Source organism: Pygocentrus nattereri, chromosome 10 (genome assembly GCF_015220715.1).
Source record: "Pygocentrus nattereri isolate fPygNat1 chromosome 10, fPygNat1.pri, whole genome shotgun sequence".
Classification (NCBI taxonomy): Eukaryota; Metazoa; Chordata; class Actinopteri; order Characiformes; family Serrasalmidae; genus Pygocentrus; species Pygocentrus nattereri.
The window spans coordinates 13,577,875-13,593,226 of NC_051220.1; the positions used below are offsets into that span (position 1 = coordinate 13,577,875).

The window sequence follows — 15,352 nt, forward strand, 5'->3', positions numbered from 1 at the left end:
GAGCACATGTGACAGACGTGACAGAGTCTGGAGACACCGTGGAGAGCGATCTGCTGCCTGCAACATCCTTCAGCATGACCAGTTTGGCAGTGAGTCAGTAATGGAGTGGGGTGGCATTTCTTTGGAGGGCCGCACAGCCCTCCATGTGCTCGCCAGAGGTAGCCTGACTACCATTAGGTACCGAGATGAGATCCTCAGACCCCTTGTGAGACCATATGCTGGTGCGGTGACTGGAGTGTGACTGGAGTGTGTCAGCAGTTCCTGCAAGATGAAGGCATTGAAGCTATGGACTGGCCCGCCTGTTCCCCAGACCTGAATCTAATTGAGCACATCTGGGACATCGTGTCTCGCTCCATCCACCAACTTCATGTTGCACCACAGACTGTCCAGGGGTTGGCGGATGCTTTAGTCCAGGTCTGGGAGGAGATCCCTCAGGAGACCATCCGCCACCTCATCAGGAGCATGCCCAGGCATTGTAGGGAGGTCATACAGGCACGTGGAGGCCACACACAATACTGAGCCTCATTTTGACTTGTTTTAAGGACATTACATCAAAGTTGGATCAGCCTGTAGTGTGTTTTTCCACTTTAATTTTGTCTGTGACTCCAAATCCAGGCCTCCATTGGTTAATAAATTTGATTTCCATTGATGATTTTTATGTGATTTTGTTGTCCGCACATTCAACTTTGTACAGGACAAAGTATTCAATGAGAATATTTAATTAATTCAGATCTAGGATGTGTTATTTGAGTGTTCCCTTTATTTTTCTGAGTAGTGTATATTAAATTTCATCAAATTTAGCAAAGATATCACAGGTATCTGAGTACCATCATGTGTCTAATCCACACTACTTCCAACTCAGTTCACTTATGTAACCACTTCAGAATTCAGAATTCAAATTACAGTCAAATCACACACATTTGACATAGTTTTTTAACGATTTTTTGAGAACAAGTATTCAAAGACTAGTTCAGAGATATTTCTGAACACTTGCATGCTGTTTGGACCAGCTCTACTTTTACTGATCTCTTACCTTATAATACACGCCATTCAGGTTAGCAAAGAAGCACTGGTGGTACCACCATCCTCCATGGGAGATCTCAGCACAGATGTTGCCTGTATCAGGTGTACTGAAGCTCTGCTTGTCATGGTACCAGCTGAACGAGTCCTCCACTGTTCCGCTAAATCCAGATACATGGAGACGATATTGGTTCTCCTCATTTTCAATCCTGAAGGGATATAGCTCAAACATGTTTGCTATGGTTTATCTTCCATGATATTACAAGAAAAGGCTTTATTGAACTGTGATTCTCAAAACTTACAAATAATCTCAAAGTAGAAATGATCTAGGAGCAAAAATAGATCATAGAAAAGAAATCCAGCTCTAAGAGGCTTACCAGCTCATATCTTTGTCTAAAAGACATTTGTTTTTTTCAGAAGATAATGTATTTAGGGGGGAGAAGTAGAGGGAAGCTAAGTAAAGATCTGTCAGAGGAAAGCCTCACCTGAAACTTTGGTATAGAGCATGTTTGTGTTTGCCATTCCAGTCCTCCAAGTTGACGCGTAAGCAGTAATCCCCCTGGCTGGAAATGTCATGAATGTGGTCATTACCCAACCAGAATTCACCATTCAGGTCTCCAAAGCCATCTCTGTATTCTGTCCACTTGCGATTGAAATTAACCTTGCCATCCTGTCGTCGCTGGAACATGGTCCAGCCACCACCTAATAGTAATGAAGAAACTAATTTAACAAGACCATATGATTCTTACAAATGTGGGGAAAAGCATATTTTTAAAGATTTTTTTTATGAGCGCTGTTGTCACATTATGGCCAATCACAATCATAAAGCTCTCAATCATTTTGAATGTGTGCAGTACAGTCTTAATTAACCAATCCCAAGCTCCATCTTGTTTTCTCACCGCTTTAATCACTGCTTAGCAACAGCTTTCTCATTGGGATTTGGTAAGAATAGTATCTACACACACTAAAAAGCACAAAGCTGTGAACATTCCTATAGTGTAAGAACATTTCATGAATCTGATGAAGACTTTTTCTTAGGAGCTTTCTCAAACAAATTGAAGAATAAAAAAACTTTATAAAAAAAAGGAAGATATTTCTGAATGAGGCCCATTGTTGTCAGTGGTCTATGAATTTGATATTTACAGTTCTCTTGCCCCAGAAGCTAAAATGGGCTATCAAAATGTCAATGCAGTCGCCTACTTCAGTGCATGGAGTCATCAAAATAGTCTTTAATCATCATGCCTGCCATTATAGTATGTTTTAGCCTAGGATGCTTGATATTTTTAAGCTGTGTTGTTTTTCCTAATTTTTTGCACACACTGTTCTAGGGGCAGCATAGCATTACCTGGGGCATTTGGGGTTAAGTGCCTTTCCCAAAGGCATAACCAGGTATATCTAGTCAGCCGTGGGATTTGAACTCACAACCTTCCAGTTGAAGGCTCACTTCTCCTACCACTAGGCCATAGCATGATATTATGATATTGTGGGATATGTCTTTGGAAATTGTATCTACCAAGTTGGCCCACCCATGTTTTCACAGGCCTACCCAAAAATATACTTCTGCCTATGCCAGTGCAGCACACAATGAAATTCTAGAGAATTGTGGACTTCCAGCTTTGTGACAACAGTTTGATTAAGGCCCTTTCCTGATTCATCATGACAACATGCCAGTGCAGAAAGTGGACTGCATAAACAAAAGCTTTGCTAAGTTTGGTGGAAATTGACTGGTTCCTGACTTCAACCCCGTGTAACAGCTTTCGGGTAATATGGAATGCGAACTGCGAGCCAGGCCTTATCATAATATCAGTGCCAAATGTCACAAATGCTCTTGCGGCCTAATGGAAGCAATTCCCCACAGCCATGCCTTTTCAGAAGAGTGGAGGCTATTATGGTGGCAAACGGAGGGACAACTTAATATTATTGCCCTCAGGTTTGGACTGAGATGGTCAACATACATATGGGAGCGGTGTTAATATGTGCACATACCAATATGCACTTGCAGTCGTACTTCTCTGAGAACGCCTAATGTCAACTGATCTCAGAAGCTAAGCAGGGTCGGGCCTGATTATTATCTGAATGGGAGTCTCTAATGAGGGCTTTCCTGATGTAAGACTTGGTCTCTTTACAATTCACCCTGTCTTTCCTCACATAGTAGCTAAAGCCTTAAACAGCATTACTAAAAAGTAATAGGAGAGGATTTTTTAATGTCTGTTTTTTCAAGCAGAATTCCCAGTATCTGGAAAACAGAACATATAATTTAGTATTATAGACCCATCTCAAAATTGCCATGCTTAGCCAAAGTCTTAGAATTCTTAGTGAATGATCAACTTTAGAGATTCACTACCTCCACTACTACCTATCTGATTTTGTTCACACAGCAGGTAAAAGCAGCCCAAATCTTTTTCTTTACATGTCATACAGATGTGTCATCTGTGTGGCAGTGTGGACAGCAAAAAAAAACACATTGGATCTAGGACGTTCAATTCCGATTTGCTCATCGTTCATAATGAAATCTGATACGTATCCAGTATGCAGCAATGCAACAGCTAAATCAGAATTAATGCAGCATTTATGCCAATCCAAACTCGACATTCATCGTAGTTTTGTGTTGCTGAAACCTTATAAACATTTGGGGCGATATTTCTGTACAAAAAATTACAAAAGACTCATCTAAACCCCTTCATGTTCGAAGAGATATAGAAAGAAATGGCTGAATGCAGTTGTATAAGGCTGCAGCATCAAAGAACAGTTAAAGGAAAGAAAGCAAAGTTTAAAGAATCTGAGGATACGGGTATAGTACAATCTCTGCGTCTACACTCAGTCATTTCAGTGTCATCGATAGAAAGAAACATTGTGCAGTCATTTCATTGATCTCTGTAAAGACTATGGTACAATTGATCATGCCCTACTTTTAAAAAAGTCTACAAAATATTGGTTTTGACTGCAGTGCTACCAAGTAGATTTTGAATTATCTCTTGCATAGACAGCAGTGTGAAGGACACAGCCAATCAGAGCTACCGCCAGTAACTAAGCTGGTCCCTCAAGGTTCGATCCTCAGACCAGTATTATTTAATATCTCTATTAATGCTATTGCCGCTTTCATTGTTGATTGTAAAGTACATGTATATGCAAAACCATTCTATACTCTTTGACTGACTATATCGGTGCTGCAGTGGAAAAATTGTAGTATAATTTTTATTCCCTACAGTCAGCCTTTTACGATCATAAACTAGTCTTACACCGCAATCAGAGTTCTGAACCAGAAATAACTATTCACACTTCGGTCTGCCAGACTTAGGTACAGACGTGTGATGTGTATCCCACTGGTAAAGAACACTTTCCTCAGGAATAACCTGCAACTACTGTCACTTTAACTGTAGCACATGTTTACAATTGCACTATTGCACTTTACTACTCATTTCTGCTGCAGATAATCATGTTCCTGGCAAGGCACAGCACTATCCATCCATACCACTGTAATTTATACATTGCACTGTTTCTTGATTAATATATATGGTTGTATATATACCCTTTTGTATTTTTAATGTTATATCTGGCATTCTTAGCGAGGAGCAAAGTAAGCTTTTCATTGTATATAAGGAAACCTGTTTCCTCTGTACATATGACAATAAACACTTTGAACTTGAACTTGAACTACATGTTGAGAAAACTAAATTAATGCTGTTTTCCAAAGCCACTAACCCTGATTTTAACAGTTTAAAAATCACAACCCTGAATGGATCTGACATTGAAAGAATAATAAATGCAAATACCTTGGCAAGACAACAAATGCACTTTTAAATGCCTTCTGAACTTCTTACATGTAAACTGAAGCAGAAACTTGGCTTCCTGTTTCAAAACAAAGTATGTATTCCAATGCAGACATGGAAAACGATTGTTGCAGCACCATTATTTTTTACTCTAGATTATGGTAATGTGATACACAGATATGCATCTGTTACTACTCTCAAATCTGTAGACTCTGTATACCACTCTGATTTATTCTAGTGATGCCTAAAATTAAAATACCCATCACTGCATACTGTAAAGTTTACTGGCCATGTCCCATCATACATCATGAACATTCTCAGTGTAAATAGTGCAATTTATCAGAATAGTTCCAGTGTTTGTATCACTCTTCAGGTGCTGAGAGTTCTTACTGAACTGGAAAAATCTGCTTTTAGCTACAGTGCACCAGTGAGCTGGAATTCATTACAGGAATCTCTAAAACGATAATCTCATAATCATAATGACCATAAATGACCATATTTAAAGAAATAGAAAATAGAATACCATCTGTCTCCATGTCACAGTAGACCTCAACAGGTGTTGATCCTAGTGAAGGGACAACAGTAAAAATCCCAGATCTGTGGACTCCATTGTAGTATAAGGAAGCACAGTCGATTGGGCAGTTTCGTATATGCTGAACCTCTGAAGAGATCAACACGAAATTATACCAAACAGTAGTACACAGCACTAAATACAAAATTATTTAGTAGTTTGTCAAATTAGCAAAGAATTGTAATGTAATAATAATGAGGAATATGAAGTATAATTATGAACTACAGCAACAGCTCTAATCCTTATAACACTGAAAGTGCAAATCAGTATTCTGCAACCTCATCCAGCATGGATAAGCTTTATCAAATCTGCAGTGACATTTGATTAACATTATGTCACATAACCTTATGTGAGTAACTGGTAAAAGGAACTCTCAAAACCAGGCTTTAACACAGACCTGGATGCAAGGTTTCTTGTGCATTGAGGAGTGGGCTTGTGCGGACGATGTTGATCATGCAGCCAGGGTTGCGTCGAACACGCTCCACAGACATGGTGAGGTTTCGGATCTGTGTCTGCATGTCATAGATGAGTGAACCATGAATGTGCAACAGTGTGTTGGCTTCTTCATAGATTTGCTCCAAAGCATGGAATCGCTGTTCCAATGAAGAGTTCTGACCGTTCTTTTCTTCATTCTGTCAACAAACATTGACTGATATAATTTAATGCAAACAGGTTATACACTTCTATCAGTCAAATTTGGTTCTCATATTGGTGTTGCAAAATCTCATGATCCTCAGACAGATCCAGGTACACAAGCACCTTCACCTCTTCTCCTCTGCCCCAATGTCCATTCCTACTCAAGTAGGCGTTAAAACCATCTCAATTATTGAGGCCAATAAATTGGTGGGGGGAAACCAGGTCAAATGAATGCAATGCACAAAAACAGAATGCAGTGATAAGGAAATTGTATTTTATAACCTGTATTAAATGGAAACACTAGAAAAACACAATATTCTATATTTTACCTATTTAACATTATTGTTTGTTGGAAATATATGCTTATTCCAAATTCCATGCCTGCAACACATTCCAAAAAAAGCTGAGACAAGAGCATGTTTACAATGTAAACATTACAATCACCTTTCCCTTTAACAATATGTACAATATGTACAACAATATGAGTCTTAAGCTGAGCAGTGTATATGGCCTGTATATGATTGGGACTTGGTTTTGGACTGCAAGCAGGCCAGTGTACAGCCATGGCATTGTAGCATGCAGAATAAAATAAGTGTGAAAATCCCTGATTATGACAGCGTCTAAAAGGCAGCATATGTTGCTTCAACATGTGTCCAGTGTTAGTGTTGCTTTCACAGATGTACAAATTACCTACTAGTACACCTACATACCATGATAGACCCCAGCTTTTGAACTTGCTGGTATAGACTGGGTGGCCATTTACTTCTTTGGCCTGGAGAACATGACGTGCATTATTTCCATTTATAATCTGAAAGGTTTACTCATCAACACATATTTCCACTGGGTTTCAGTCCATTTTAGACAAGCTCAAGATTAGTCAGCAGCATTTCTGGACACTGTTGCCATATGACTTCCACTGTGCATAGTACCATCTTAAATTGCTTTTGTGGATGTAGTGATGGACATTGTTTATTGACAATGTTTTGGTTTTTTTGGAATTGGGTTTGAACAACAAGTTTGTGTACACTGTGTGTTATTTATCACTTGATGAAAAGCTTCCTTAACCAAAACAGTACAAAATACTCCAAAAACAACAGGGCCAGATGTGCATTTTTCTGGTTCTAGATAACTGGAATAGTTCAGCAATTTCTCTGTCAGACGCTAAAAGTTAAAATCAGCTGTGTTTAAACAAGTAAACCAAATATAAATTCACAGTAGACACGCTGCAACTCCTTAAATACAGTGGATTGCTGCATAAAATGGTGCATTCTGAAAGATACAGGACAAGATTTTTGTCAAAGATGTTAAAATGTAATAGGCTGTTATTGCAGACCATATTGGTAAAGTGTACAATACTTATTGTATCTTGACCAGCCTGTCTCTAATATTGTAGTGTTGTGGGTGGCTCTTCCATTTGTTATGGTTTTGTTAATGTGCGTTAATTACATTTTATTTCTTTATCTATTTGATGTTATGACTAGCAAAAAAACATATTTGAATTTATTTTACATGTTTTGATTTTACCACCATATTGGTTGCTTCATTTATTCTAGTTTATCACATTTTGTCATGATTTTAAGATATTTCGTTACTGCCATCTTTTTAGTCTTAATGACTGGTATAAATGCATGCAATTGCTGTACTGTGATAATCAGTTCTAGGTGTTAATTATAACCAGTACTACACTGAAAAATAGTACATACAAAGGTTTCAACATTTTCTACAGACAGCTAGCTAGATACTGGTGTTTGTCTATATCCTTACATGTTGAACTATGTAATGTGGTAAAATGAGGGTCGTCAGACAAATGTGGGTGCACATTTGAGCACGTATGAGGTGTACATTACAAATGCAGGGGTGAGGGGAAAAAACTGTACAAAACTGCATTTAGAAATGTCAAGGCTTTGTGCCGAGAGCAGCACGGCCTGTAGGCCATGTGGTTGTGGTGCAGGTCTCAACCTTAATCCAGTTATTGTTCAGGGTTAAGGAGGCATTAGTGGGGAAACCATGGTTTGTTTGTACTGCAAGAGGAGACTACACACTATCTCATGGAAAGCACATTTACTGCTTCCCTCTAGTCAAAGTAGGTTCATGATAAATAATGTAGTATATTTCCTCAGGTGTATATGTTAGATCCTGTACTACCTTCTGTTCACTTAGATCTGTAGCATGCACAAATGTAAGCTTTTACCTTGGTGTCTGTTGAATGCTGAATAGCACACACTGTAAAAAATGGCTTATCAGATCAACCTAAAAAAATGACTTCATCTACTAACAAGCAACAATTTTTCTCAGTTAAAAAATACATTGATTGAAAGAATCATTCATTCAAAGTATTTATTTAGGTTGAATAAAACTAGTTCATTTACTTGTTATCACATGAAGTAATTTTTTTTGCTTGATCTGATGAGCGATTTTTGACAGTGCAAAAAGCTTTGAGAAATTGTGTGCCTGACACAATGTCACATGGAAAACATATTCTAAATGACATCAGTTGTGTGGTGCTGCTTTCACCTGTAGTTCCAGAACTTTGATGCGGTGCCTGTGATTCCGTAGCTCTTCTTGAAGCTCTGAGATGGTCTCCTTCAGGTCCTGCATTTGCTGTTTACGCTCTTCGTTCTCATGCAGCCAATACGACACCTCATCCGTGCAGCGAAACATGTCAGGACACCTCTGCTCTTCTAACTGTGGCAATGTGGCCATCAAGCGACACTGTCCATTGGGCATCACCTCGTTGCTATATTCACCACACTGCATTAGGCCGCTGCTAATGCGGTGTTTGTCAGTTTGGTGCGAGTCGGATTCATTTGAATCTGTTTCCTGAGTGTCTGTGCCATTATCACTGTGCACTAGAGACTGAGTCCATGCTGCCAGGATTAAGGACTTGTACAGCAGAGAAAGCTTCATTCTGCACTAGAGGGGAATTTCTCAAACAGAGGACAAAAGAGTAAGGACCTCATGAGGAACTTGAGTCACTGTGGGCATCTAGTGATATCCTCACTTTGGCTCTCTTCAAATATACAGACTTGTCCACAGTATACCGATGGGCGTGACTGCCTCTGTGTAGAGAAATGGTAAAAGTGTAAATTTTTTCATTTAAGTTTTTTCCTGTGTTTAATGCGATTTCTTTCTTTTTTTATTGTTTACTCTCTGTGCTATTCTAATGATCTTGTTATTTTCAGTTTTGTCTGTGTGCTTTGTGCAATGATTGTATATGTGGGTCTTATAAATAAAATATGTTGCTATTGTTATTATTATTATTATTATTATTATTATCATTGACTCCTGCCTAAGAAACTGATTAGGAGGCCTAAGGGCCATTCCATAATACAGGACAGTCTACTTTTCCAATTTAGTCTTACAATTATCAAGAAGTGAGCTTATAGCTAAAATCCCACCTAGTGCTTACCTGCTCATATGTCTACCTTGGTCTGTCTCCAAAGAAATCGCTTCACAAGCAAAGCAGACAATGCAATTATTGCACTACTCAATATTTAGGTCAGTAGTTATTTTCTTTAGGTAGGTATGTAGCTTTAGGTAGGTAGGTCTTTTCTTTCAGATAACTGAATAACAATCATTTTCCTGATTCAGACATATTTAAATTCACAAAGACTATTTTAGTCATGAGGCAGCATTATTTCACCTATGGAAGACCAACTTTGGTTTCATAACACAACAGAGTACTTAATTACTTAAGTGCTTAAAAACATAATTATTTAAGAAGTTAATGATCCCCAACTGCTTTGAACATGTATATATAAACAAAAATCTAACATATTCAGCCCATAATTATTTACAGTTTCTAGCTTTTCACTATTCCTTAATAAACTGCCAGTTCCTATGAATACAAAAAAAATATATTTACACTATAAATACATGCATAATGTATATACAAGGAATTGTAAAACAAGAAATTCACAGCATATCATGTATTATATCTGAGGCACAATATATAATATTATGCATTTTGATTGTATTTCTGTATTGCTTAAAATTTCACATGATATATTTAATATTAGTTTTTTTAGATATTTCTGCATGTTTTGAAATACTCAGAAGAAGCAGTGACTTAGAAGATAGAAGAAGATGATTTAAAATTATTTACCTTTAGTTTTCATATGTATTATATATTTCCTGATTAATATGATCATTTTGCCAGATGCAGTACTGTGTAAACGTTTTAGGCACCTAAGCACCTTATTTAAAACTTTTTATCTTGGTAATAAGTGTGTGTTTGCTTGTAAAATCACCATATGCACCAATCAGGCAAAACTTTATAACCACCTCATTGTTTATATGCTCATTGTCCATTTTATCAGCTCCACTTACCATATAGGTGCACTTTGTAGTTCTACAATTACAGGCTGTAGTCCATCTGTTTCTTCATACTTTGTTAGCCCCCTTTTACCGTGTTCTTCAGTGGTCATGACCCCCATGGACCCTCACAGAACAGATACTATTTGTTGGATCATTCTCAGCACTGCAGTAACACTGACGTGGTTGTGGTGTGTTAGTGCGTGTTGTGCTGGTACAAGTGGATCAGACACAGCAGTGCTGCTGGAGTTTTTAAACACTGTATCCACTTACTGTACATTCTATTAGACACTCCTCAGACATGATAACTCATCTGTTGCTGCACAGTTTTATGTTGGTCATCCTCTAGTCCTTCATCAGTGGTTGCTGCCCACAGAATGCTGTTGGCTGGGTATGTTTGGTTGGTGGGCTATTCTCAGTCCAGCAGTGACACTGAGGTGTTTAAATACTCCAGCAGCACTGCTGTGTCTGATCCACTCAGACCCAAACAAACACACCACCAGCACATCAGTGTTACTGCTGTGCTGAGAATGATCCACCAACCAAATAGTACCTGCTCTGTGAGGGTCCATGGGAATCCTAACCACTGAAGAAAAGGGTAAAAGGGGTCTAACAAAGTATGCAGAGAAACAGATGGACTGCAGTCTTTAATTGTAGAACTACAAAGTGCACCTATATAGTAAGTGGAGCTGAGAAAATGGACAATGAGCGTAGAAACAAAGAGGCACTGAAAATATTATGTCTGATCGATGTGTCAGTAGAATAAATGCAACAAACACAATGGAATACCTTAAAATAACTACTTATTTAATTAATGTTAATTGTATTCATTGAACTATTGCTGGTTTTCTGAGAAAGTTAATGCTAACTGACCAGTCAACTAATGTTTTATTTTAAAAAATTAAGTTTGCACAGGATTGTGTAATAACTGTTTTTCACTAAAAGTTAGTAATGTCTTAAAAGAATGGTATACAAAAAATAAAAATCTTAGTTTAGTAGTACTTAGTAGCAGTTTGAAATGAGTATATCAACCATTACATTACGTTACATTACATTACATTTAGCAGACGCTTTTATCCAAAGCGACTTACAAATAATGAAGTACATAGAACAAACATAGTCAGGCCTTAAAGGAGGCCAAAGGGTAATAGCGGGGTAGAGAAGGGAAGGAGGGCAGACATTGCAACAGTCTCAGTACAATTAACACACATTTAATTATACCATTATTTTTAACCATAACCATATGTGTAAAATTTGCATCAACTCGTTCATATATTTCACAATTACACCACAAATCTTCTGCATAAATGTGGTGAACCAGCAGCTTTATGCTGCAATGACTCACTCTCTATTAGTATGTTTCATTATTAAAATAACATGGTCTAAACACAAGTAACTAAAAAACACTGAACAAATATTACCTGCTTTCCAGCCCGAGGAATCTCTTTATCAGCAGAGCAAAACAATGTAAGAAGAGAATACATTTCTCTCTCTGTTTCCCTAATAAAGTAAGACTGCAGAGTAGAAGAGTGTTACTCAGGGGTGACAGACATCTTATCCCCATAATCCTCTTTAATAGGATTCGTAGAACAGCGCTTGTGCAGCAGGGAAAGTGAGCAGTGAATGGGAAATATGAGTATATTGCCTTATTTTCCCACACTCTGCATTCAGATGTCATTCATTTCCTGTGTCTTCTACTTTAGATTACTGTAAAAGAATTTAAAGCTATTAATTTTTTACCAATTTCTGCTGTAGCAAAACCTTACTCTTTCTCTGTCTTCATCTTTTACATTTAGGCATTGTTAATGTGGAATTTGTCTCTTCTTATAAGTGTGGTGGCTTTAAAAGCCTTTCTCAACAAATCACTTGTATGCACCAAGAACAAATCTGAATGTTTAGTGAAATATAAGCCTTGTATTTGTCGAAAATCTTCAAAGTGATTGCCCAGCTGCATGCAGCGCTGTAGGCTGAATGACAAGTTACGCATTCTGGATGTTTATCTGGATTTTCTCTTATGGTTCATCACTAAAAGCTTTTCCACTTGATGGACCACTCAATTGTAGCATTTCTTAGGACTTTATGACAAAGCACCAGATACGAGAAACATGAAAGGCCAGCAAGGTCAGAGCTCCGATACAATCATGGTGTTTTTATGAAGACGCTTCACTTAACGCTCACTGAGTCAGCCAGCAGCCTTGATTACTACAGGCTTATTAATACAGTTGGTGATCTCTAAAGTTGGTGATCTCAAGCTTCTTTTCTTTCTCTCTGTGTTCCCTTTTTCTTTCTTTTACATTGGGTGGATAGAGATCATACACCTTCAGGAATCCACTAGAATGCTGAATAATCATAATTTTATAAACTGTTTACACCAATCAGGACATTTTACCTACAATCTAATAGTTCATACCTTTACTATATGGTTATAGGATGCCTATTGCATCATGCTCCACATAAGTCAATACGTCAGCTCCACATAAATGTCAGTCACTTCTGAATAAAGTTCAATCAAATGTAATATTAAAAGCACAGCAATTTAAGGCTGCATCAAAAGTAAAATGTAAAAGTTAGCACTAACCGACTGCAACACTGATGTAATTCCATCTGAACTTAAACTTCAGCTGAAATAAGAAGACTACCTTTTTCCAATCCATCCTTTTGCAAATAACTAAGACCCAGATTTAGCACCTGTATGCTGTTAGCCAAGCAAAATGACAGACGTCATTGACTGGATATGGAATTTCAACCTTTAATAACTCCAAGTCATGTAAACTGACACTGCTGCCCTTAACATATTAGAAAAGAGCGTCATGATTTTGTCAATGACAACTATCTGATAATCCTTACTAGTCCAGCTGTCAATGCCTGGTGACATTTCGAGGTTAGCTGGTAATTTGTCATGCATTATTCTTCTGTAAGGTTCAGGATATGCTGGGTTTTCCTACTCTGTTCCATCTTGAGAGCTAGAGAAGAAATTTCGTACTATTTGTCCTTGAAAGGTGTGTCACTTAGGTGGGCATATAAAAGAAGAGCAGAGCGATGGTTCAGACATCAGAAATATACAGACTCACACGTGGTGGGACGTCTGCGTGGAGTGGAAGAACCTGGGGAGGAACATTCACAGACGCTTCATCATCTTTCTTCGCAACAGGTGAGTGATCCCACATGCAGAGTTTCCACTTTTAGGGGACAAATATTGTTCAACTGAAATGTCTCTGTTTTAATCATTTTTGCTCTTATTTTCTTTTAAGGAAATCATAATTTTGGATTCAATCAGAAATATTTTCTCACTTATTCTTTAAGCTCTTTCTTCTGGCTTACATGTTACTATGCATATAACTGAAGTTGTTATCCTCTCCTGCAGTTTCCCTGTGATGATTAGGGGATTGAGAATGATGTGTCCTTTGTGGTTTTTGGCTCTGGCTGTGCTGTGTGCAAGGAGTGCAGAGGTGAAAGCTCAATGCTGGGAAAACACTCACTGCAGAGACCTCAGTTCTGAACAGAACATCCTGGTGAGTCTCTGCTTCTACTGATGATCCTTTCCACTGCTAGAGAAGCCACCATAAAATTTCAAAGAATATTTGTGCAATATTTAAATGGTTCTAAAAAAAACTTTATGCTTTATGAAAAAGCTTTATGGTTAATTTAATATTATAAACATTGTTACCTTTTTTCAATATGTGTATAATATGCATAATACATGCTATATGTTTGTAACCTGTAGCTGCAGAACTTACAAACCCTACTAAAAAATAAGAACATGAACAAGGGTCACTTTCATGGTTGGCTTGGTTAATAGGAGCCTGGATCTGGACATATGTAACAGTGCCTTTTGTATATAAAAAAAAAAAAAAAACTAAACAAATGTATTTAAATTTATTGAATGGTATTATTTCAAAGAACACTTTTTGGCACACTTGTATTATATTTTATGTGCAAGTCTAAATCTGTTTGTTTTGTTGTTTTATTTCTGGGAAATATTAAACTGTGCTAATTCTGTTAGTATCAGAAATGTAAAAATTGACTGCCAAGACATGTTCTACAAGAAACTTGCTGGATAATAGATCATTCATTTATCAGTTGATTGTACTGAGTTACTGTGTTTTCTTCCCAGGACTGCATCAATTTGTGCAAGTCTGATCTGACAGCAGAATCTCCTCTTTATCCTGGAGACGGCCACCTCCAGCCTCTACTGGACCCCGAACCCAATGAGGTCCCTGCTGCACTGCCTGCTGTTGCCTTCTCGCCCACCCAAGAGGAAGAAGCTCCAGAGATAGGCCCACTGCATGAATCCAAACGTTCCTACTCAATGGAACACTTCCGCTGGGGCAAGCCTGTCGGCCGCAAGCGCAGGCCCATCAAGGTCTACACCAACGGGGTGGAGGAGGAGTCAGCAGAGGCACTGCCAGCTGAGATGAGGCGTGAGTTGGTTAACAATGAGGCTGACTATCCTCTGGAGGACAGCTCCTTCAGCCAACAGGAGAAGAAAGATGGTTCCTACAAGATGAACCACTTTCGCTGGAGTGGCCCCCCAGCCAGCAAGCGCTACGGTGGTTTCATGAAGTCTTGGGACGAACGCAGTCAGAAACCTCTGCTTACACTATTCAAGAATGTCATCAATAAAGATGGACACCAGAAGAAAGATCACTAAGGGTACAGGACAGGAACAATCACATTAAATGCATTATGAGAGAGAGAGAGAGAGAGAGAGAGAGAGAGAGAGAGAGAGAGAAAATAGTTTTTATTCACCGCAGATAACTTGCTTATTTTCCCCTTAAATTCTTTGAAAAGTAGACATATCTGATAGTGAACTTGTGGGGCGTTGTCAACAAATAGCACTTTGTTCTTGTAGCCAGCAGTACATTTACAATGAAATCAACAATAAATAATTACTATTGTACATAGAAATGCTGTGGTGATTAAATGTTGGTCATAGCATTTTTATTTTATTTAGTAACATGTATGATATTGTAAAATATGAAAAAGTCATCCATAAAACAAGTATATTTCAAGCGCAAATTGACAATCTCATTCTTTGGAG

General features: G+C 38.1%; 2 protein-coding genes across 2 annotated transcripts in view; one reads left to right on the plus strand and one right to left on the minus strand.

The window, feature by feature from the left end:
* LOC108433935 (angiopoietin-related protein 7) overlaps window positions 1–11,846 on the minus strand; it is a 12,948-nt gene extending 1,102 nt beyond the window's left edge. The window contains exons 1-6 of the mRNA XM_017708817.2: window positions 11,733–11,846; window positions 8,512–9,056; window positions 5,759–5,993; window positions 5,314–5,451; window positions 1,506–1,722; window positions 1,034–1,229 (exon numbers count right to left, since the gene is read on the minus strand). Coding sequence (XP_017564306.1) covers window positions 1,034–1,229; window positions 1,506–1,722; window positions 5,314–5,451; window positions 5,759–5,993; window positions 8,512–8,904 — 1,179 coding nt within the window. The 5' untranslated portion in view covers window positions 8,905–9,056; window positions 11,733–11,846. The remainder of the gene's footprint in view (window positions 1–1,033; window positions 1,230–1,505; window positions 1,723–5,313; window positions 5,452–5,758; window positions 5,994–8,511; window positions 9,057–11,732) is intronic.
* Window positions 11,847–13,358: 1,512 nt separating this feature from the next.
* On the plus strand, window positions 13,359–15,219 carry pomca (proopiomelanocortin a). The gene is made up of 3 exons (XM_017708812.2): window positions 13,359–13,462; window positions 13,676–13,823; window positions 14,426–15,219. The coding sequence occupies exons 2-3, from the start codon at window positions 13,686–13,688 to the stop codon at window positions 14,960–14,962; spliced, it is 675 nt and encodes a 224-aa protein (XP_017564301.1). The 5' UTR covers window positions 13,359–13,462; window positions 13,676–13,685; the 3' UTR covers window positions 14,963–15,219.
* Window positions 15,220–15,352: the final 133 nt, after the last annotated feature.